This window comes from Hemiscyllium ocellatum, chromosome X (genome assembly GCF_020745735.1).
Source record: "Hemiscyllium ocellatum isolate sHemOce1 chromosome X, sHemOce1.pat.X.cur, whole genome shotgun sequence".
In the NCBI taxonomy this organism is placed as follows: Eukaryota; Metazoa; Chordata; class Chondrichthyes; order Orectolobiformes; family Hemiscylliidae; genus Hemiscyllium; species Hemiscyllium ocellatum.
In genome coordinates this window covers 9,399,037-9,417,471 of record NC_083453.1, presented here as the reverse complement: position 1 = coordinate 9,417,471, position 18,435 = coordinate 9,399,037, and the positions used below count along the sequence as shown (strand labels likewise).

At 43.2% G+C, this 18,435-nt stretch overlaps 1 protein-coding gene across 3 annotated transcripts in view; it reads left to right on the top strand.

Moving 5' to 3' along the window:
• tfcp2 (transcription factor CP2) overlaps window positions 1-18,435 on the top strand; it is a 145,203-nt gene that overhangs the window by 114,663 nt on the left and 12,105 nt on the right. For all 3 annotated transcript variants that reach the window (XM_060820943.1, XM_060820942.1, XM_060820944.1), the window contains 2 exons: window positions 2,162-2,271; window positions 13,340-13,482. In XM_060820943.1, coding sequence (XP_060676926.1) covers window positions 2,162-2,271; window positions 13,340-13,482 — 253 coding nt within the window. The remainder of the gene's footprint in view (window positions 1-2,161; window positions 2,272-13,339; window positions 13,483-18,435) is intronic.

Genomic DNA, 18,435 nt, shown 5'->3' with positions numbered 1-18,435 from the left:
GGTCAGGTAGCCTTTTTTCAAAGTGACTTACTTAACTTTTCACAATTATTCAATCATTTTTCTTCATGCTGGGGAAGACTCCCATTGCCCCCATCTACTCATGACCAAATAAATGTTCACGTTGCTCACCATTTGTGGTGAACACAACTCAAATTTTATAGCAGTCTTGTACAAGGTACTGGGGCATATCCTGACCTCCTCCAACGGTATGCATGTTGAAAGTTGAACAGTTATACATTACAAAGCTTGGGTACAGCATTTGTTGTTTCAGGTCCTTTCTCTGCATCATTGGCCTTTTGACATAGCGCTAGCATTTCATGAGGACGAGTATGGAGGCTGGTGAGCATGCCAGTTTCCCGTCACTATTTTGAGAAGGGATAGGTAGGCTCTTAAGTAAATGGCTTTTGGGCTCCTTGTGGCATTGGGAACAAAACTAGCCGCTGGGAGGTGTTCTCCCAGTGATGGTCTGGGACGGCCAGTGCTCCAGGCTGCTTGTGGGTTCTTCCCATCTGGCTGGCACTGCTGCAGTCGGAGATTGCCCCAACCCCTTCACAACTTTGGCCCAGTTGCTAAGGCCATCATTATTTGCAACCAATAAAAGTTGCAAAAAGGGTGCTGCCATTTTGCCACATCCTCTCCCACGGGCTGAACTTCATTCTGCTGCTTTTACCAAACTGGAAAACCCCTAGCTTTGAGAACCTGCCCAACATCCTTCATTGGACCACAGTTATCATGCTGCAGCTGTTATTTAACCAGTGCATGGAGCATCACTGTTTCCCACACAGCACAAAGTCAAGATCCTTGTTTGACCATGACTATCAGGCCAAAATCCTGCTCATGAAGGTCAAATTCAGAAAGCTTAATTAAAAAGTTGAAGGTTCTCCACAGGGCAAGGCTGAAATTCTCAAGTTATGTTGCAGCTTTCACTATCTGTATGAGTTAATGTTTTCTAATCGGAGGAGTACTCAATCTTGTTTTCAATAGCTTTGCAGACAAAACTGTACATAATACTGAGATGAGTATATTTCCAGGTAGGATTGTGTTTTGATTTGATTTCTCCTTTTGAAACATTGTGATACTGGAATAGTGTTTTTGAAGTTAATAAAATTAGAAGTATGTGGAATTAGTGGCACCCTTTTGATAGGAATTGGTAAGACTGTCGTACACAACGGGTAGTGAGTATTTAGAGGAGCGAAGCATTTGCATTCAATAGCACTTTACACGACACAACCACAATGTCCTTATACACTTCCCAGCCACAGAAGTACTTTTGAGGTATTGTGTGTGGATGGAAGCCATAAGTTATACTTAGTGAGTGGTCAAAACTCTGGCAGATTGAGTTCAATGTGGGGTGTGTAAGGTGAACCACTTTAGACTAACAAAAGAGTTTTGGTTTTTTAAATGGTGAGCTGTTCAGAATTATGGAGGAGCAGCTGAATATTGGGACTCGGGTGTAAAAGCAAACCACTGCAGATTAGTGAACAAGAACAAACAATTTAAAAAGCAAATTGGATGTTGACTGTTATCCAACGAGGGCTATAATACACAGGGAAGAAATGAGAGTTCAGCTGTACAGAGTTCTGGTGGCATCCTATCTGGAGTAACCATTTTCTGTTCTGGCACCAGACCTTGTGGGAATAGCAGCCTTGGCGGAGGTGCAGTTAAGTGGGCTAACAAATAAGTTGAGTAAGCTCGGTTTGATTTCCTTAAGCTATATTCAAAGGCCAGCAGATATCTAGAACTCACTTTCTCCTTCCTCAGCACGCCCCACACCACGCTGCCTTAAAAAAAAGAATGTATTGCGACTGAGTCAATTGAAAGCTTGCAAACTAATATTTTAGCCTGAAGACCGTGGAAACCCCACCTGGCTGTAATAATTAATTTCGGTCAGAACATTAGAGTTATAGAACTAAGGCAGGTAGTATGTATTAAGATGCAGACCAGTTGTGATCTAACTGGTGGACTGACTTGAGGCTGGTTCTATTTCATACTATTTTGGATTTAGATTTTGTCTTGTGATGAGTAGCTTGGGAACCAGTCATCTCTCTTTTTTTATTAATTCTTATGCTAAGCTTTTTTATAATTTTTTTATCGTGAACTTTTTTGTCAGTTCATTACATTCCAGTGTAACAAGTGTAATAATTCATATTTTTCCCTTCAGGATGGTCAGACCAAGGCTGACGATTTATGTTTGTCAGGAATTACAACAAATTCGAGAGCAGCAGCAGCATAAACATGAAAATGGTGATTCTGTAAGCTGTTCTTTCTATGGTAAGTAAATTTGTGTACAGTCAGTTCTTCTATATCCTGCATTATAGAAAAATCACATTTTCGAAACAGCGCTTAGTGTTGGCGATGTAATCACGTTATAGCCAATGCACATTTTAAATGTTTGCACTTTAGAAACTGCATCCCCAATATGTCAATCACATTTCAGCAAATTCACATTAATACAATGTGTGTTCTAAGCAGAACGACCTGTACCACACTGAAATCAATTTCATTTGCCATGCTTTGTGCAGGCTTGTCTGGTGGGGGATAAAATTGGGGTCCACACTGGCACCAATGACATAGGTAGGAAGAGAGATGAGGATGTTAGGCAGGCTTTCAGGGAGCTAGGTTGGAAGCTCAGAGTTAGAACAAAGAGTTGTTGTCTCTGGTTTGTTACCCGTGCCACGTGATAGAGAGTCGAGGAATAGGGGGAGAGAGCAGTTAAATGCGTGGCTACAGGGATGGTGCAGGAGGGAGGGATTCCGGTTTCTGGATAACTGGGGTTCTTTCTGGGGAAGGTGGGACCTCTATAAACAGGATGGTCTACACCTGAACCCGAGGGGGCACCAGTATCCTTGGGGGGAAGGTTTGCTAGTGCTCTTTCGGGGGTTTAAACTAACTCTGCAGGGGCATGGGAACCTAGACTGTAGCTTTAGGGTGCAGGACCTGGAGTGTAGGGAGGTTAGGAACATGGCATCAATCTCGAAGGAGGGTGCCTGTAAACAGGAAGGTGGCTTGAAGTGTGTATACTTCAATGCGAGAAGTATACAAAATAAGGTAGGTGAACTTGCAGCATGGGTTGGTACCTGGGATTTCGATGTTGTGGCTATTACGGAGACATGGGTAGAACAGGGACAGGATTGGTTGTTGCAAGTTCCAGGTTTTAAATGTTTTAGTAGGGTCAGAGGTGGGGGTAAAAGAGGGGGAGGTGTGGCATTGCTTGTCAAAGAGAATATTACAGCAGTGGAAAGGATGGAGACTCGCCATCTGAGGTAGTTTGGGCCGAGTTCAGAAATAGGACAGGTGAGGTCACCCTGTTAGAAGTTTTCTACAGGCCTCCTAATAGTCCTAGAGATGTAGAAAGGATTGTGAGGATGATTCAGGAGAAGAGTGAAAGTAATAGGGTGGTTGTTATGGGGGACTTGAACTTTCAAGATATTGACTGGGAAAGCTATAGCTCGAGTAGTTAGATGGGTCGGTGTTTGTCCAACGTGTGCAGGAGGGTTTCCTGACACAATATGTAGACAGGCCAACAAAAGGTGAGACCATACTGGATTTGGTTCTGGGTAACGAACCAGGCCAGGTGTTAGCATTGGAGGTAGGTGAGCACTTTGGAGACAGTGACCACAATTTGGTGACTTTTACTCTAGTGATGGAGAGGGATAAGTGTGCACTGCAGGGCAAGAGTTATAGCTGGGGGCAGGGAAATTATGATGCGGCGAGGCAGGACTTGGGATGCGTGGATTGGAAAAGTAGGCTTCAAGGGAAGGGTGCAATTGATATGTGGAGCTTGATCAAGGAGCAACTATTGAGTGTCCTTGATAAGTATGTACCTGTCAGGCAGGGAGGAAAGGGTCGTATGAGGGAGCCGTGGTTTAATAAGGAATTGGAATCCCTTGTGAAAGGGAAGAGGGCGGCCTATGTAAAGATAAGGCGTGAAGGTTCAATTGGGGCGATTGAGAGTTATAAGGTAGCCAGGAAGGGTCTAAAGAGAGAGCTAAGAGCAGCAAGGAGGGGACATGAAAAGTCCTTGGTTGGTAGGATTAGGGAAAACGCAAAGGCTTTCTATAGGTATGTCAGGAATAAAAGAATGACTAGGGTAGGAATAGGTCCAGTCAAGGATGGTAGTGGGAAGTTGCGTGTGGAGGCTGAAGAAATTGGGGAGACACTGAATACTTTTTGTCTGTATTCACTCAGGAACCAGGACCTTGTTGCCGATGTGAATATTGAGTCACAATTAATTAGAATGGATGGCTTTGAGGTATGTAGGGAAGAGGTGTTGGAAATTCTGGAAAGGGTGAAAATAGATAAGTCCCCTGGGCCTGATGGCATTTATCCTAGGATTCTCTGGGAAGCAAGGGAAGAGATTGCAGAGCCATTGGCCTTGATTTTTATACCCTCGTTGTCTACAGGAATAGTGCCAGAAGACTGGAGGATAGCAAATGTGGTTCCCTTGTTCAAGAAGGGGAGTAGGGATAACCCTAGTAACTATAGGCCGGTGAGTCTTACCTCTATCGTGGGCAAAGTCTTAGAGAGAATTGTAAGGGATAGGATTTATGAACATCTGGATAGGAATAATGTGATCAAGGATAGTCAGCATGGTTTTGTGAAGGGCAGGTCGTGCCTCACAAACCTTAGAGTTCTTTGAGAAGGTGACGAAGGAGGTGGATGAGGGTAAAGCGGTAGATGTGTATATGGATTTTAGTAAGGCGTTTGATAAGGTTACCCATGGTAGGCTACTGCAAAAAATACAGGTATGGCATTGAGGGTGAGTTGGAGGTTTGGATTAGGAATTGGCTCGCTGGAAGAAGACAGAGGGTAGTAGTTGATGGTAAAGGTTCATCTTGGAGTGCAGTTACCAGCGGTGTTCTGCAAGGATCTGTTTTGGGACAAAATTGCTGTTCGTCATATTTTATAAATGACCTGGAGGAGGGGCTAGAAGGTTGGGTGAGCAAGTTTGCGGATGATCCGAAAGTCGGTGGAGTTGTTGACAGCGAAGAAGGATGTGGCAGGTTATAGTGGGATATAGATTAGCTGCAGAGCTGGGCAGAAAGGTGGCAAATGGAGTTCAATGTCGCTAAGTGTGAAGTGATTCACTTTGGTAAGAGTAACAAGAAGATGGGGTACTGGGCTAATGGTCAGATACTTGGTAGTGTGGATGAGCAGAGGGATCTTGGTGTCCATGTACACAGATCTCTGAGAGTTGCCACCCAGGTAAATAGTGCTGTGAAGAAGGCATATGGCGTACTGGCTTTTATTGGTAGAGGAATTGAGTTCCGGAGTCCTGAGGTCATGTTGCAGTTGTATAAGACTCTGGTGCAGCCGCATCTGGAGTATTGTGTGCAGTTTTGGTCGCCATACTATAGGAAGGATGTGGAGGCACTGGAACGGGTGCAGAGGAGGTTTACCAGGATGTTGCCTGGTATGGTAGGAAGATTATATGAGGAAAGGCTGAGGCACTTGGGGCTGTTTTCATTGGAGAAAAGAAGGTTTAGGGGTGACTTGATAGAGGTGTACAAGATGATTAGGGGTTTTGATAGAGTTGACCATGAGAACCTTTTTCCACATATGGAGTCAGCTATTACGAGGGGGCATAGCTTTAAATTAAGGGGTGGTAGGTCTAGGACAGATTTTAGGGGTAGATTCTTTACTCAGCGAGTCGTGAGTTCATGGAATGCCCTACCAAGTAACAGTGGTGGACTCTCCCTCTTTATGGGCATTTAAACGGGCATTGGATAGGCATATGGAGGATCGTGGGCTAGTGTAGGTTAGGTGGGCTTGGATCGACGCAACATCGAGGGCCAAAGGGCCTGTACTGCGCTGTATTTTTCTATGTTCTGAAATGCTCCTCCTTTTGTGTATGCATGTACAACATGCAGACCTCTGCTTCAAAAGAGGCTGGTAGTTCTTTGAAAATTGCATCACAGGTACATGGGGTGGTTTTAAAAAAGTTTGGCATGCTTGCCTTTGTTGCTCAGACCATTGAGTGTAAGAGTTGGGATGTCATGTCACTGTTGTACAGGATGCTGGTGAAGCCACTTTTGGAGTACTGTTGCAGTTCTGGTTGCCCTGCGAGAAAAGATTTAAGGGGACGTTACTGGTACTTGAGAGTTTAAGTTATGAGGAAAGGCTGGTTACGCTGGGACGACTTTTCACTGGGAGCTTAGGAGGTTGCGGGGTGACTTTTTTTAAGAGGCTTATTAAATCATGAGGGAAATATGGTAAATAACAAAGGTCTTTCCCCAAGGGTAGGGGTGATGAAAATTAGGAGGCATATTTTTAAGGTGGGTGGAAAAAGATTTAAAAGGGGCCTGAGGGTCAACTTTTTCCCCACACAGGGTGGTTGTATATGGAATTAACTGTCAGAGGAAGTGATCGATGCAGGGGCAGTTGCAACATTTAAAAGACATTTGGACAGGTACGTTGATAGGTTTAGAGGGATGTGGACCAAATGCAGGTAAATGGGACCAGTTCAGCGTGGGGAAAGTTGGTCAGCTGTATGAGTTGTATGTGTCTGACAGTAAGAATTGTTTACTTTTCAACACTCTCTCCCTTGGAGCAGGCCCATTCTTGGCCACGAGTTTTAAAGTGCGCAGTTGTGAAGAATTGTGATTCTGCCTTAGAATGTTCCAGATGAATAATTTCATTTTGCTTGTGTTCCTACCCGTGTGCTGCTGTCTTGTCTGTTTGAATTTGGAAGGCTCATTGATTTCCCATGGCTATTCTTAGCTCAGGTCAGCTCCTGTTATATTTTGGATTTTTGCCTGACTGTAAGTGTGAGTAAACCCAAAAATGCATGATAAAAGCTAACTGAAAAATAACAGACTAGAGGTAAAGAATACAGGAGGGATCTTGGGATTATTGTCATTGCTTCCATATCCATCTATAGAGAGTTAATTCGCTGATGTTGGACAAGGCACCTGCACTGCAACACCACACACACCATCTACACAGTGCTTGTGTTTAAAGCATGTGTTCTGAGTCTTGTTGTTTGACTTGATAGCAATTTTGATTGAGTCAGAATGCTCTGTTGGAAGCACGTTTCAGATCTCAATGCAATTTCAGCTGAGGTTTCAACACTGCACTGTTTGCTGTATTGCTCATCCTTCTGATGTGATAAATGGAGGATTCATTGCCTTTGCAGGTTAATGTTAAATATGCTGTGTCACTAGTCAAACAACAAGGAGCTCTTCCCATGTCCTTGCCAACGTTCTTTCCTCAAACAGGGCAAATAATCCTGAGGTGAGGGATTCAAAACCCACAGTGGCAGCTGGTGGAATTTAAATTCACAGAATCAATAAATTTGGAATTAAAAGCTCAATAGAATGACTAACTGACTGAAAAGCTAATGGTTTTCACTTAAAAAGAAAACCCATCTTGTTCATAAGCATGCCTTAGAGAAGGATGTCTGTGTTTTTCCTTGGTTTGCCTGATATGTGACACCAGTCCTACAGCGATGTGGCTGGCTCTATTTTAATTGTCCACTGCATCAATCCGTTGTAGCCAATCATTAGGTCCATTAGTAAAACCAGACAGGAACCTGGCATCAATTTAGGCACAAAAGTGACAGGCCACCACCTACCCAGTCACCTCTGCAAGATGGTCCTCCTCCTAACCCCTCAAGAGTAACTTGGAGATGATAAAAGTGTATGCCTAATATAAGTAGCTTGAAGATTATTCTAAAAGTAGAAATCCTGTAGTTAGAGACAACTGAGCAACCCAAATGTTCTTGAGCTACATGGGGTAGTTGTTTAGTAGTTAGCAGTATATCAATGAGTATTTCCATCTATTAAGTAAGTTTGTCTCTGAAGTAGAGGGCACCTCAGGCAATGAAATGTGTCTCCTGACAAGTTGCAAAGAGGGTGAAATGAGGCAAAAATAGCGCTTGTCAGACCCCAAAATTGCGACAGTTACATGCAGTAAATGTAAGGGTAAAATTTCAAGGGGAAAAAAATTTAAAGAAAATTCTGCCCAGTCAAGTGAAGACAAGTCCAAATGTTTTATATGTGTATTAAGAACAGAACGATAAGAAAAGAGTAAAGCCTCAAAGAGCCACAAAAGATGCATGTAAGTAAGGTTCTTAATGAATGTCTGCAGAGTTACCTTCATGAAATGAGACTGATGATTGCATTAAAGAGGGTGAATCTGAATTACTTGATAGAAAACAAAAACTTTGTATGAGGGTGGATATTACAAACATATGAATTGGAAGCAGGAGGAGGCCATTCAGCCCCTCTAACCAGCACTGCTAATCAATAAGATTAAAGCCACACTCAGATCAGTCTTAATTACATGTCTCTGCTTACTCATGATAATCTTTGACTCCCTTGTTAGTCAAGAATGTACCTATTTCTGCCATAAATATAATCAATAACTTCCACCTCCTCCATTCTCCTAGGGAAGAAAGTTACAACGTCTCCCATCCTTCAGAGACAGAAAAAATCCTCAACATCTCCCTGTTAAATGTGAGACACCTCCAGTCTGATAAGACCCCTCAGGATCTTGTGTTTAAATAAGATCACCTCTCGTTTTTCTAAACTCCTATAGATTCAGGCCCAATCTGGGGGAACAGTTAGAGATATGGGTGGCACGCAAGGGGGTGATCTCTGAAAGCAGTTCTCTTGCCCTTGATCCCCACTGCGCAAGGAGCGAAAGAAACCTTAATGCTAGATCCTCGAGGAGTTTGCCTCAACTGGTAGACTTCAGGACCTAGAAGCTGCTGGCTGGCAGCTTCTGTGTCGAGTTCTGAATTGAGCAAGATTCTCTACCTTCCTTGCCTCTCTGCTTTTGGTGCACTGATTGGATGAGTCTTTGCAGTGGGTGTGGCCAGTTAGCTAGTTTTCACTCTTGGAAAATATATGAGCAGAAGTCTGCTCTGAGTGTTAGGCCACATCTTCATACAACTGCAGCAAAATATACTTATTTTTCTATTCCGTTCCACTTGCAATAAATGCTAGTATTCCATTTGCCATCCTTATCACTTGCTATACCTGCACGCTAGCTTTGTGTTGAATGTACCAGGATGCACAGATTCCTCTGTCCCTCAAAGTTGTGCAATCCCTCTCCATTAAACAATATGCTCCTTTTTTATTCTTCCTGCCAAAGAGGACCAGCTCACAGTTATCCATAATTTACTCCATCTGCCAAATTTTTAGTATGTCAAAATCCTCTGTAGACTCCTGATCACAATTTCCCTACTATCCTTTTATCAACAGCAACTTTAGTAATCATGTATTTGTCCCCTTCATTTAATAAATAATTGGAGTAAACTGCAAATAATTGGGGTCTAGCAGTGATTCCTGTGGCTCACCAGTTGTCACATCCTGCCAACCTGAAAATTTTTGTGGTACCCTGTCAAATGCCATTTGGAAATCGAAGTACAGTGCATCCACCGGTTCTCCTTTATCTGGGTAGCCTGTTGCTTCAAAAGACTCCACGTTTGACTAATTTATTATCCTTTTACAATGTCAAGTCTGTCAGATTGCATTAAGATTTTCTAAGTCTCTCAACAGATTCCAACAATGTTAGGCTAACTGACCTGTAGGTTCCTGAATTTAGTGTCTGACTTTTCTTGAGTAAAGCACATTTGCTAATTTTTTTCCAATCTGATGGGGCCTTTACTGAATCTAGGGAGCTTTAGAAATTAAAAACCAATGCACATGCTATCTTAGTAACCACTTTTTTTTTAAAACTCTAGGATGCAGGCCATCAGGACTAGGGGTCTTGTAAGGATTTGAATCTTTGAAAGTAGATAAATCAACAGACCTGGACAAAATATGACCCAGGTTGTTTGAAGAAACGGTGGAGGTAATTACAGCAGGTCAGGCCATACGTTTCAATCTTCCTTGAATTCAGGAACTCTACCAAAGATTTGAAGGTTTGCCAATATTGTATGGTTCAAAATGGGAGGAAGACATAATCAAAATAATATAAGCCAGTTAGCTTAACTTTCTTTATGGGCAAATTATTGGAAATCATTTTGATGGGCAGTCTAAAACCTTTTTTTAGAAAAGCTTAGCTGAATGAAGATACATCAGCCTCATTTTGATGGAAGATCTCTATCTGACCAGCTTAATTGAATATTTTGGGGTGGTGACAAGTAGGTTGATGAGAGTAATATAGACTTGGACTTGGGCTTCAGTAGTGTTATTGTTAAGGTCCCACATGGTCTTGGAGCGATCAAGATTTACAGCACTGAAAAAGGCCTTTCAGCCCTTCAAGTCTACACTAGTTAAAAACAGCCAGCTAACTAGTCTTGCCCCATTTCCAGTACTTGACCTGCAGCCTGAATGCCTTGTGTACAGCTCAATACTCCCTTAATATTGAGGGTTGCCGCCTCTACCACCCTTAGCTCCAGATTCTATCAACCCTTTGGTTTAAAAACAAGCTTTTCCTCACATCTCCTGTAAACCTCCTGCCCTTTACCTTAAATCTATATTTCCTGGTCATTGATCCCTCCACCAAGAGAAAAGGTTTCTTCCTGTCTATGGCCCCTATAATTTTATACATCTGAATCATGTCTCCTCTCACCCCACCCCACCCCACCCCACCCCCACCCCCACCCCACCCCACCCCCACACAGATACAGCCACACAGTTTTCTCTCTTCCATAGAAGAAAACCCCAGTCTGTTCAATCTTTCCTCTTCAGAGAAACTCTCCAGTCCAGGCAATATCCTGGTAAATCTCCATCTTCACTCTCCCCAATGCTGTCATATCCCTCCTATAATGTGGATTCCAGAACTGTACATTATTAGATTAGATTACTTACAGTGTGGAAACAGGCCCTTCGGCCCAACAAGTCCACACCGACCCGCCGAAGCGCAACCCTCCCATACCCCTTACCTAACACTACGGGCAATTTAGCATGGCCAATTTACCTGACCCACACATCTTTGGACTGTGGGAGGAAACCGGAGCACCCGGAGGAAACCCACACAGACACGGGGAGAACGTGCAAACTCCACACAGTCGCCTGAGGCAGGAATTGAACCCAGGTCCCTGGCGCTGTGAGGCAGCAGTGCTAACCACTGTGCCACCGTGCCGCCCACTCTTGTCTATGGCCTGACCAATGTTTTGTACAGTTCTAGCATAACAACTTTGTTCCAAAATTGTGTCTAGGCTAATAAAAATTAGCCTTTGTGATGTATGCTGCCTTAACCACTTTATCTACCTGTCCTGCTACCTTAAGGGGCTGGTGTACATATGCACCAAGGTCCTTCTGGTCCTCTCTGCTTCTCAGGATCTTCCCGTTCATCATATATTCTCTGCCATGTTTGTCCTGCCCAAGTACATCACCTTAAACTTATCCAGATTTCATTCCATTTGGCACTGTCAGTCCCTCTGACCAGCCCATCTACAGCCGCTTGTAATCTTAGGCTATTCTACATTCAAGTCTAAATAGTTTATATAAACCACAAACAACGAGGGTCCCAATACTGATCTCTGTGGGACCCCACTGGACTCGGTCAGTTTTTCAGATTGGTAACCCATCACCCACTACTTCCTGCCATTCAGCTAATTCTGGATCCAATTTGCCAACTTCCCTTGGATCTCATGGCCTCTTAGCTTTGCCGTCATAATGCCCTTACTGACACACCTAGTCACATCTTCGAAAAATTCAATCAAATCATTCCCCTTAACAAAACCTGAGTAATCCCTGCCTCTCCAAATATAGATTAATTTTGTCCCCCAGAATTGCCTCCAATGGCTTTCTCACTACTAAAGTTAGACTGACCAGCCTATAGTTTCCTGGTTTATCCTTTGCTCCTTTCTTGAATAATGGCACCACATTAGTTGACTCCAGTCCTGTGGCCCCCTATCCTGTGGCCAACGAGGAATTGAAAACTATTGCCAGTATTTCTACTATTTCCTCCCTTACCTCACTCAACATCTTGGGATATATGTCACTCAGTCCTGGAGATTTATCTACTTTTAAGCCTGTCTGACCACTCAAACACCTGTCAATTGTAACTTCTTTAATTATATTGCAGTTCTTCTTCCTGATTTTTATACCTATATCATCCCTATCACAAGTGAGCACCAGCACAAAGCATTGATTTCAAACCTTACCTATATCCTCTGGCTCATGCACACGTTACCACTGTGATCCTGAATGGGCCCTACTTTTTCTCTAGTTGTCCTTTTTGTCCTTGATGTACTTGTAATATTTTAGGATTTTCCTTTAATTTACTTACATGTCCTTTCATGTCCCATTTTGTACTCCTGATTTCCTTTTTAACTTGTCGCATTCTTTACTCCTCTAGGACTTCTGATTTTGAGCCCTCGGTATCTGCCATGAGCCTCCCTTTTTCTCTTTATCCAATCTTAAATCCCTTTTCATCTGTGGTATTCTGGGCAATGAAGTAAAAGTCCTTTATATTTGCAAATGTGATGCAAAATTAACTTAGTGGCTGGAACCAGAGGTTGACTTGTATTTTTAAACCAAGAATTTATTACACTTATGGCTCTGTTCTCAACTCGTTGTGTTTTGTAGTTATTCTGAAAGATTTAAACACAAAAATAGGGGCAATGACAACCAATTTTTGGAAATCTGTAAATTTCTTTACATGGCTGACTGTCTGTGGGAAAGCTTTAGCCTGTAGAAAGGTAGAGATGGCCTGACCAGTTGGACAGAAGTGGAAAAATAGGTCTCAACCTTAAAATTGGAGGTGGAAGGAGGCAAGGCAGCGCAGAATAAATGAGAGATAGTGGAGGAACTGAGCAATCTTGGACTGTGCGCCCATTGATTCTTGATTGTAGCAGGAGAGGTTAAGAGCATATCAATCTTCATAGAGACCAATAAACTAAAAAAAACAAATTTACAGGATATTGGTTAAGCCACTTTTAGAATACTTTGTTCAATTCTGGTGTCCCTGCTATACAAAGTATGTTAAACTTGAAAGGGTTCATCAAGGTTTACAAGACTGTTGCTGGGATTGCAGGGTTTGAGCAAGAGGAAGATGCTGATTGGCTGGAGCTATTTTCCCTCGAGCGTCAGAACACGAGGGCCATGAATAAGCTGAGTAGACAAGGTCTTTTTTCTGGGGTAGGGGAGCCTAAAACTACAGGGCATCAGTTTAAGTCCCATATACCAAAGACCTGTAGTCAAAAGGAATGTGGAGCATAGATGAACTGCAATACTGCAGGGCTGATGATGCCCTGTGCATCTGGTGACACTTGACAGGAAATTCTCGATATCAGCCTCCATCTTCACTGTTTATTTCATAATTTTTCCTGTGTATCTTACTGTTGAATATAAGCGGGAAAAGGCAAATGCTGAAGTCTTGTTATTAACAAAAAGACCAATTTAAAGCTACATCACTCCACTTGTGTGTTCTTCTGTTTCAGTGTACCACGCAATTTATTTTGAAGAATTAACAGCAGTTGAAATGACTGAGAAGATTGCCCAACTTTTCAATATTTCTCCTCGTCAAATCCATCAGATCTACAAGCAGGGACCCACGGGTATTCACGTGCTTGTGAGTGATGAGGTAAATACCTTGTGAATAACAACAAAACACTGGGGGTGTTTGAAATCAAAAACAGAATGCTGAAGAAATGCAGCAGGTCTGGAGAGAGAAAATATTGATGTTTTTGAGTCTGTTATAGCTCTTCAGAACAAAGATACTCGCTTTGAGACCTGTTGAGATTCACTCTGGCCTATTGCTACCTGAATCATAAGTTAATGCTCAGTACTCTGTTCTTGGTTCAGATAAACACAAATTGCATGCACTGTCAATAATCTTATGACACCCCCTCAGTGGAAGATGCATGATAAATAATTGAAGATTTATTCAGCATTCGTAGGCACCAAGAAATGAACAGTTTTGTCTTTGTAGGTGAGCATCAGTTCACATTCCTGTTCGAGGTTGGTAATCTTTCCTGCAAGATCACAAATGTGGATTTGCACATTTCCTTGTTTGCTGCAAAGTATGAGAAGTTTGATTGAACGTAGAACATAACAGCACACTACAGGCCCTTCGGCCCTCAATGTTGCGCTGACCTGTGAGACCAATCTGAAGCTCATCTATCCTACTCTATTCCATTTTCATCCATATGTCTATCCAATGTCCATTTAAATGCCCTTAAAGTTGGTGAGTCTACTACTGTTGCAGGCAGTGCATTGCATGCCCCCGACTACTGAGTAAAGAAACTACCACTGACATCTGTCCTATATCTATCATCCCTCAATTTGAAGCTATGTCCTTTTGTGCTAGCTGTCACCATCTGAGGAAAAAGGCTCTCACTGTCCACCCTATCTAACCCTCTGATTATCTTTTATATCTCAAATAAGTCACCTTTTAACCTTCTTCTCTCTAATGAAAACAGCCTCAAGTCCCCCAGCCTTTCCTCGTAAACCCTTCCCTCCATACCAGACAACATCATAGTAAATCTCCTCTGAACCCGTTCCAAAGCTTCCACATCCTTCCTATAATGCGGTTACCAGAACTGTACGCAATACTCCAAGTGTGGCTATACCAGAGTTTAGTACAGCTGTAGCATGACCACGTGGCTCCAAAACACAATCCCTCTACCAATAAAGCTAACACACTGTACGCCACCTTGCCACCCAGGTTGATAGGGTTATTAACGTTCATGGATCTATGTACATAGACACAGAGATCTATCTGCTCATTTATACTACCAAGGATCTTACCATTAGCCCAGTACATTCCTGTTGTTCCGTTCAAAGTGAATTACCTCACACTTTTCCACATTAAACTTCATTTGCCACCTCTCACCCCAGCTGTGCAGCTTATCCATGTCCCTCTGTAATCTGCAACATCTTTCAGCAATATCCACAACTTCACCGACCTTCGTGTCATCCACAAATTTACTAACCCATCCTTCTGCGCCCTCATTCAGGTCATTTGTAAAAATGACAAACAGCAGTGGCCCCAAAACTGATCCTTGCAGTACACCACTAGTTACTGAACACCAGGATGAACATTTCCCATCAACCACCATCCTCTGTCTTTCTTCAGTTAGCCAACTTCTGATCCAAACTGCTAAATCACCCTCAATCCCATGTCTCTCTATTTTATGCAACAGCCTTCTGTGGGGAACTTTATCAAACACCTTACTGAAATCTGTATATACCATGTCAACTGCTTTACCCTCTTCCACCTGTTTGGTCAGCATTCAAAGATCGCAATAAGGTTTATGAGACACAACCTACCCTTAACAAAAGCCACAATGACTATCCCTAATCAACTTATTCACCTCTAGATGATAAATCCAATCTTATAACCTTTTCCAGCACTTTACCCATGAAGTAAGGCTCTCAGGTCTATAATTACCAGGGTTGTCTCTACTCTCCTTCTTGAACAAGGGGACAACGTTTGCTATCCTCCAGTCTTCTGGCACTATTCCTGTACACAATGATGACATAAAGATCAAAGCCAAAGGCTCGGCAATCTCCTCCCTGGCTTCTCAGAGACTCCTAAGATAAATCCCATCCGGCCCAGGGGATTTATCTATTTTCACGCTTTCCAGAATTACTAACACCTTGCAAACGTCAATCCCGTCTAGTTTAGAAGCCTGTATCTCAGTATTTTCTTCGACTACATTGTCTTTATCCAGTGTGAATACTGATGAAAAATATTAATTGAGCGCTTCCCATATCTCATCGGACTCCACTTACAATTTGCTACTACTATCCTTGATTGGCCCTAATCTTTCTCTAGTCATTCTTTTATTCCTGACATACCTATAGAAAGCTTTCAATCCTATCTGCCAATGACTTCTCACGTCCCCTCCTGGCTCCTCTTAGTTCTTTCTTTAGGTCTTTCCTGACTCACTTGTAACTCTCAAGCACCCTAATTGATCCTTCACGTCTCCTCCTAATATAAGCCTCTCTCTTCCTCTTGAATTGAATTGAATTGAATTGAATTTATTGTCATGTGTACCGAGGCACAATGAAAATCTGTGTCTTGGGAGCAATACAGGTAGATCACGTAGTTAAGTAGCAAAGATAAGTAAATAATAGGTAAACAGCGGCAAAAACAAAAATACAGGTACAGGCGAATACTAAAAGTTTGAGTCCATTCAGTATTCTAACAGGAGGGTAGAAACTTTCGAAACTGGCTGGTGCATGTGTACAAGCATCTGTATCTTTTCCCCGACGGGAGAGGTTGTAGAAAAACATTGCCAGGGTGTGATGGATCAGTGCTGGTGGCCTTTCCTTGACAGTGGGCCTGGTAGATGGATTCTATAGATGGGAGTTTGGCCTTTGTGATTGTCCGGGCTGAGTTCACCACTCTCTGTAACCGTCTCCGATCTTGAATGGTACAGTTAACATACTAGGTAGTGATACATCCAGACAGAATGGTTGTCTATGGCGCCCCTATAAAAGTTGGCAAGGGTATTCACCATCATGCCAGATTTTTTCAGCTGCCTGAGGAAGAAGAGACATTGGGCCTTTGTAACTAGTGCGTCCACGTGAAGAGAAGAAGGAAGCTTGTTGATGACTGCTCCCAGGAGCTTGACACACTCAAGTCATTCCACCTCTGTGCTGTTATGTGTAGGGGGGGGGGAGCATGAGTAACGTCCTGCCAAAAGTCAATAATGATTTCCTTGGTTTTGCTGGCATTGAGAGCTAGATTGTTCTCTGTGCACCGTTTTTCCATGTCTTCCACCTCCCATCTGTAGTCTGTTTCTTCATCATCTGAGATTTGACAGACTATGGTGGTGTCATCAGCGAACTTGTGAATGGCATTATTCTGGTATTTGGTGATGCAGTCACAGGTATACAGTAGGGGACTGAGTACGCACCACTGGGGGTCTCCAGTGTTGAGTGTTAGTGAGGATGAAATATTGTCCCCAATCTTCACTGATTGTGGCCTGTGGGTCAGGAAAATGAGGATCCAGTTGCAGAAAGTGGGGCTAAGTCCAAGATCACTAAGTTTAGTAATCAGCCTTGAGGGGATAATAGTGTTGAAGGCTGAACTGTAGTCAGAGTAGGATTCTTACATAGATGTTCTCGGTGTCAAGATGTTCGAGGGAGAAGTGAAGGGCAAGTGATATGGCATCTGACATGGATCTGTTGGTCTGATAGGCAAATTGGAGTGCGTCAAGAGTATTGGGGGGGGATCCAAGATGGCGGCGACCCAGCAAGACTGAGTCCACAGTGCTCTAACCAAAACTTGGGCAAAGTGGATCACCCACCCCCACCACACTCGCTAAACCATTTATAATAGTTGTTAACCTTAAATAGTTACCTATTAATACATTTAAATAGTCTAATACTAGCTGAAAAATGAGTAAAGGGACGGGAACAGGCGGCTCTAAGAAAGCAGGGACCCCTCCCCTACCCTCTCCCTCTTCAGCTACAGCAAAGATGTCTACAGCCACTTCAGGAGATTTAACAATGAAGATGAGCTTTGAGGAGATGTTTGCCAGGTGGGAGGCGAAGATTGATGCTTTTATTGATGAGTCTCAGCAGAGCAGGGAGGCACTCTCCGCCGAGCTGCAGAAGCACGGCCGAGACACACAGGAACTGGAGCGCCGAGGCGGAGTCGAAGGCCACAGCCTCGGAGACTGCGATAAAATCGGCAGCCGACCACATCCGTTTTCTCGAGAATCGAGTCCAGAACCTAGAAAACCACATAGACGATCTCGAAAATCGAGGTCGTCGAAAAAATATTCGGTTGCTGGGCCTTCCCGAGCAGGAAGAGGGAGGCCAGCTGACAGCATTCTTAGAGCATTGGTTGCCACAACTTTTAAATCTGCCTGCTGGATCAGGCCAGGTAAGGGTAGAATGGGCCTACCGGGTCACAGTACGTGGGCCCGGCTCAACCCAGCGCCCACGCCCGGTCCTGTTCCAGCTGCAGAGCTATAGGGAGAGGCAGATGCTCCTGGAAGCCTCAAGAAATCTGGGAAAAGATCCCCAAGCTATGACCCACAAAGGATCCAGGATCATGCTGTTCCAGGACTTCTCCCCAGCTTTGGTCCGAAAGGGGAAGGCATTCGATGAGGCGAAGAAGCGTTTAAGGGACTTAAATATCCAGTACTCCTTACGATATCCAGCGACGCTACGCCTTAGCCATGAAGGATCCATATATAACTTCGGATCACCGGAGAAGGCTAAGGAATTCTTGGACTCTCTTAAATAAACTGTAAGAGATTGTGGACGTTGGTCTGCCTTTCCCATTATTTTGGTTTACATCCCTTCATCTTTTCCTATCTTTCCCCTATGTGTGTATGTATATATATATATGTTGGGGCGTTTGGTTAATGTTGATGGGGGGAGGTGGTTACCTTATTCTATTTTACTTCTGTTTTTAGGAGCGGGGTTGTTTTTCTTTCCCCTGTTATTTTGTGGTATTATATTTAAGTATTACGTGTTGAGATTGTAATCTTATAGTTATATATTTATATATGGTATTAATATTCCCAAATATATTTAGGTGTGGGTGGGGGTGGGGTGTTCACTGTTAACTCTA